Below are 4,796 nucleotides of genomic sequence, written 5' to 3'. Positions count from 1 at the left end.
GGCCCCATCCATGTAATATATTTTTAAACTTTTAGTTTAAAAATGATAAAAACTGAACATCCTACAGTATTTTTAGTCTTTATTTTACAGTTAAAATATATGTTTATCAAATAAAGTCTAATGTTACAACTAATCATGGATCCCTTTAACAGTATGAGGGAATATTTAGTTCATGGACTGTACTGTGTTAATCTGCTGTTTCATCTGCAGCCATAAACATAGTTGCAGCAAACTGTACCTGAGATGCGAATGAGGGTAATTCTCCCAAAGGCTGCTGGGATGCAGGAGGTACCCTTCCTGTAAGAGGGAAATTGAGAAAAAGACAACTTAAATCTCTGAAAACGCAGATACAGAGTCACATCAACACCTCACCCACTGTTATCAGGATGTAGAAGCTCCACACACTCGACACCAGGTGAAACACACACAGTTGGCCCGACTCGTTAAACTTTGTGTTCTTGCTCTTGGAGAGGTGAAGACGGCGGTTCACTTTCTGTAATGAGAGCGAGACAGCAGATCACGGGACACCTGATCCTGCTGTAGTGGCTGACAGAGTCATTGTCATGCACAAGCAAATGTCACTGTTGAAAAAATAAAAAAGTAGCAAGTAGGCCAAGAAAACAGCAGATACTATTTCTACCTGCTGAAAATAAATCTGATCTGAGAACAGATTCCTTTCAAGACTTAAATAACACATTCCTCCACACTGGCTCTTTTCAAACTAACTACAATCATACATTAAATAAAACATATTTCTGTCAATGTAAGCATTTTTGGGGGGCAGATTTAAAAACGATACTTGAGACATTTATTATTTTTTTCTATGCAGTGTGATTCAAACTGTCCACCGCTTCAGTTCATTTGAATGTAAAAACCCATGAGAGGAAACGATGCCTCACATCCTGGTTTCAGTGGACAGAATAAAGTTTCATTGCAATCTAAATAACGTACTTGTGTTTCACTTTTGGAACTAAAATACGGTAAAGTATATTCAATATGAAATGTCTTTTTTTTTTTTAAAGGGCTAAAAACTAATTAGTTTAGAAATATTGTAATGTTTTAGAGGGAAGGTCTATGAAATTTATTACAAATTACGCACCAAATTCTTTTTTTACCTTTTCCAAAGCCATTCAGGTCTTTTAATTTATAGTATACATTTCCTGAAAATACAATTTCCACCCTTTTGTTATTCTGCTGTATTGTGGCAGACASACAGTAACTTACATCCAGGAGATACTCCTGCACCACAGCGTGGAGGATGATGGCGATGAAGAAGTAGAAGAGGATGGTGGCGCAGTCCTTCCAGCCGTACTGATACGTGGTCACCTCCCTCTCTGAGCACACATGGGCGGGGCGACGGACATGTAGAGCAACATATTAATCACCTTCGTTAAACATCCTGGATTGTTTTTTTATAGAACCAGGAATGAGACAGTAGCATGGTGACAATGTGTTCAGTAAAAGCAGAAGTGAAATTTTGCCAGCTGTAAGAGTCAAAAATAAAGAACTGCACTGTGATTTCACAATAAAATAACAATAATAATAATAATAATAACAATAATAACTAGACATGGGTTTTTACGATGTAAAAACAAGTGTGCATTGCCACGTAGCATGTCATTGCAGCATGGCTTTGCATGCAGCATTGGACTTGCAGAATGAACTTTGACCAAGTTCAAATGTGTTTTCTATACCAGCTTGTGCCTGTCACGTCAGCAGGTGTTTTTAATTAAGTTAATTGTGTGACAATATGAAATTTGAAGAGATTTTTGTTAAAGTTGCTTTAGCTGGGTTTTGAACCCTGATCTCCCAAATGAAAGTCCATGACATAGACCATTAGACCAATGGAGCTGTGGCAGAAGGCAGTGGCAAGGATTGGTTTATATGTGTGCAGAAAGAGGCCACATTGCCAATACAATTATTGACACAAACCTGCATAATATTACAACAATAGAGCAGTATTAAGACAATATTATAGTAAAACAACAAAATACAATCATGTTAGTATTGTAAACGCTGAACAATTGAGATTAAATATTATTAAAGTATGGAGCAGTACCAAGTTGAGTCCAGCATGGGGCAGTATTGGACCATTACATGGCACCATTTACTCCCATTATATGAATTTTGGAATAAAGTTTAAACATTAATATTTCAAAAACTATAAGTTTTACAGGCACCAAAAGGCATAGCCATCATTTGGCACAGGGGCTTTACAGATATAAATTACAATGGCAGCTCTAGGACAAAGTATGCAGGAGGAGAAGCATGGCAAAGTTGAGATTACTTGGATGGGAAACGAATCACAATAGTGTGCATTGCATTTGGCAATGCACACTGATAATACAGTTGACACCTCGTACCTGGTGTTAATGTGGTGATGTTGTACTGAGGCTGAATGAACAGTATGGCCGACTTTGCCGTTGCCTGAAAAAGTAATAAAAATATTGTTAATGTTAGTGTAGCATGAGGGGGCTTTTACAAGTCCGTGCCCAGGACCCCTTTATATTTTAATCAGTCCGTGGTTGGAAAACAAAATGAAATAAAAAGCAGAAAACTCTCATATTTAAGCAATTAAAACCACAGGGCTGCACGATATATCGAACATTTATCATCACATGAAGCATCGTTTTCCTGATTTTGTGCAGTCTGAGTTATGATTGGCCTTTGGGTGACTTAGAAATGTTAACTGATACTTGTACTTTATTTAATAAAATAAAATAAAAATCCCAACTGAGTTCTTAACAGTAAAAGTCGCCTATTTTTGTTTAATTTATTTAGAATGAGACCTAAAACTAAGCCTCTGGTTCACAACTAATAAAAAGTTGTTCCCTTTTTCAAATACCAAAGGGACAAAAAAAAATCAAGGGAATCCCCTTATTTTGTTTTCAGTTCGATCAGCTGTGTGATTACAAGCAGGTTTCCGGATTGAAAGTTTAAATGTCCACGAGGTGGACTACAAGCACGCGCAGTGAAAACAGTTAACCCGGGAAACTTTAACTCAAAGCACTGAACGTCAGTGATGAACTCGCTTCGGGTCAGAACGGTCTAACTGGAAAGCTGAACCCACAAGTAGCCAGAAGCAGCGGCTCGAACATTGAGACGTGGCAGTAACGTTAGCATCGAGCTAGCGSCATAAAAACAAACTGTTTCCGGTTAAGCTTTTCAAAATAAAACTACGGCCTGGCCATCGCGCGTTCTTATTATAGACAGAATAGCTAGTGCTTTTATTTTGAATGTACRAAAACATCTACTTCCTCTGATTTTCGCTGCGCTGATAGACAAAAAGTTGGGAATAAAATGTTGCAGCAGACAGTTTGCTGGAAATATTGTGTGAAATGAACAAAATATGAATATTAAACAGGAGGAAGAAAAAAGTTAAATGAAGTACTTTAGTTAAACAATGTTTCAGACACCCCGAAAAACGAACTCGGAGCAAGGCGCCAAAYACTTTTATTTTGTAAAGTAGCAAACGTAAATAAATCATACAATCAGTTGAGCCTTGCAGTTTTCTTTTGCACCTTTAAAGGAGATTTAAATCAGCGTCGCTGGTCGTTGATCAGAACAAAAGCTGTAAAAGAAAACTGCAGCACAGAAAGCAGGCATTTCTCCAGAACTGATTAAAAGAAATCTTAAAAGAATAAACATTTTCTCCACCAGAGGATTTATCGATTCAGACCGGAGGCGTTTCACGTTAAATCGGAGTTTTCTAACAGACAAACTTGTAGCGTAAAAACAGCTGAGACGAGAAAAAGTTGAGGAGAAGAAGAAAAAAAAACAGAATCAGAGTTCATCTCACCTCAAACATCAAGCCAATCAAAATGAAAATCACCAAACTGAAGACGATGTCGGCGTGGTTCTGAATGAGGAACTCCTGGCTGAAGAAAGGGTAACTCTTGTTTCTTCGGCGGAACGCCATGTCAAACTCACTGATTTTATTAATCACAATTTTTTTCTCTTCTGCCTGCGAAGTTCAGGAGTTAACTTCGGCGGCGGTGTGCGCATGCGCCAATTCTTAAAGGGCGCGCGCCACAAATACCTCCATGGCCATTTACCGTTTCCGTTTTCCAGGTCGCAAAAAGGAGTGGAAGGTAATTAAACGCTTCAGATTTTACACAATTACTATAGTACAACTCTAATTACTTGGATTTTCATACGTAAAGTATTTGATATTTTATTATTCAAAACCTTAATTTTAGAAAATGTATTTGTTTACTTTCATTTCGCATGTGAAATAATGCTACTTTTCATTTTAGTTAGTTACCTAAAGACTCTGTATGTACGACGGAGAATTAGGGCCACATTACGAGTTCTTTAAATTATTATTACGAGATTAAAGTCGTAATATTGTGATTTTAAAGTCGTACTATTATGAGAATAAAGTCATAATATTACGAGATTAGTCATAATATCTTACGAGATTAATGTCGTAATATTATGAGAATAAAGTCGTAATGTTACGAGGATAAAGTCATAATATTACAAAATTAAAGTCATAATATTACGAGAATAAAGTCGTAATATTACGAGAATAAAGTTGTAATGTTACGAGAATGAAGTCATAACATTACAAGATTAAAGTCGTAATATTACGAGAATAAAGTTGTAATGTTACGAGATTAGTCGTAATATTACGAGAATAAAGTCATAATATTACGAGATTAGTCGTAATATTACGAGAATAAAGTCATAATATTACGAGATTAGTCGTAATATTACGAGAATAAAGTCATATTATTACAAGATTAGTCGTAATATTACGAGAATAAAGTCATATTATTACAAGATTAGTCGTA

General features: G+C 36.3%; 1 protein-coding gene across 1 annotated transcript; it reads right to left on the bottom strand.

The window, feature by feature from the left end:
* Positions 1-238: 238 nt before the first annotated feature.
* On the bottom strand, positions 239-4,025 carry tram2 (translocation associated membrane protein 2; the record flags this gene model as incomplete). Its single annotated transcript, XM_014009951.1, is given in 5 exon segments — positions 239-297; positions 377-493; positions 1,225-1,334; positions 2,364-2,427; positions 3,800-4,025. Coding segments are annotated over 5 exon segments (470 nt in total), but the record flags the coding sequence as incomplete, so codon positions are not given.
* Positions 4,026-4,796: the final 771 nt, after the last annotated feature.

This window comes from Austrofundulus limnaeus, unplaced genomic scaffold (assembly GCF_001266775.1).
Source record: "Austrofundulus limnaeus strain Quisiro unplaced genomic scaffold, Austrofundulus_limnaeus-1.0 Scaffold64, whole genome shotgun sequence".
Taxonomy (NCBI): domain Eukaryota; kingdom Metazoa; phylum Chordata; class Actinopteri; order Cyprinodontiformes; family Rivulidae; genus Austrofundulus; species Austrofundulus limnaeus.
This window is presented reverse-complemented; position numbering and strand designations above follow the sequence as displayed.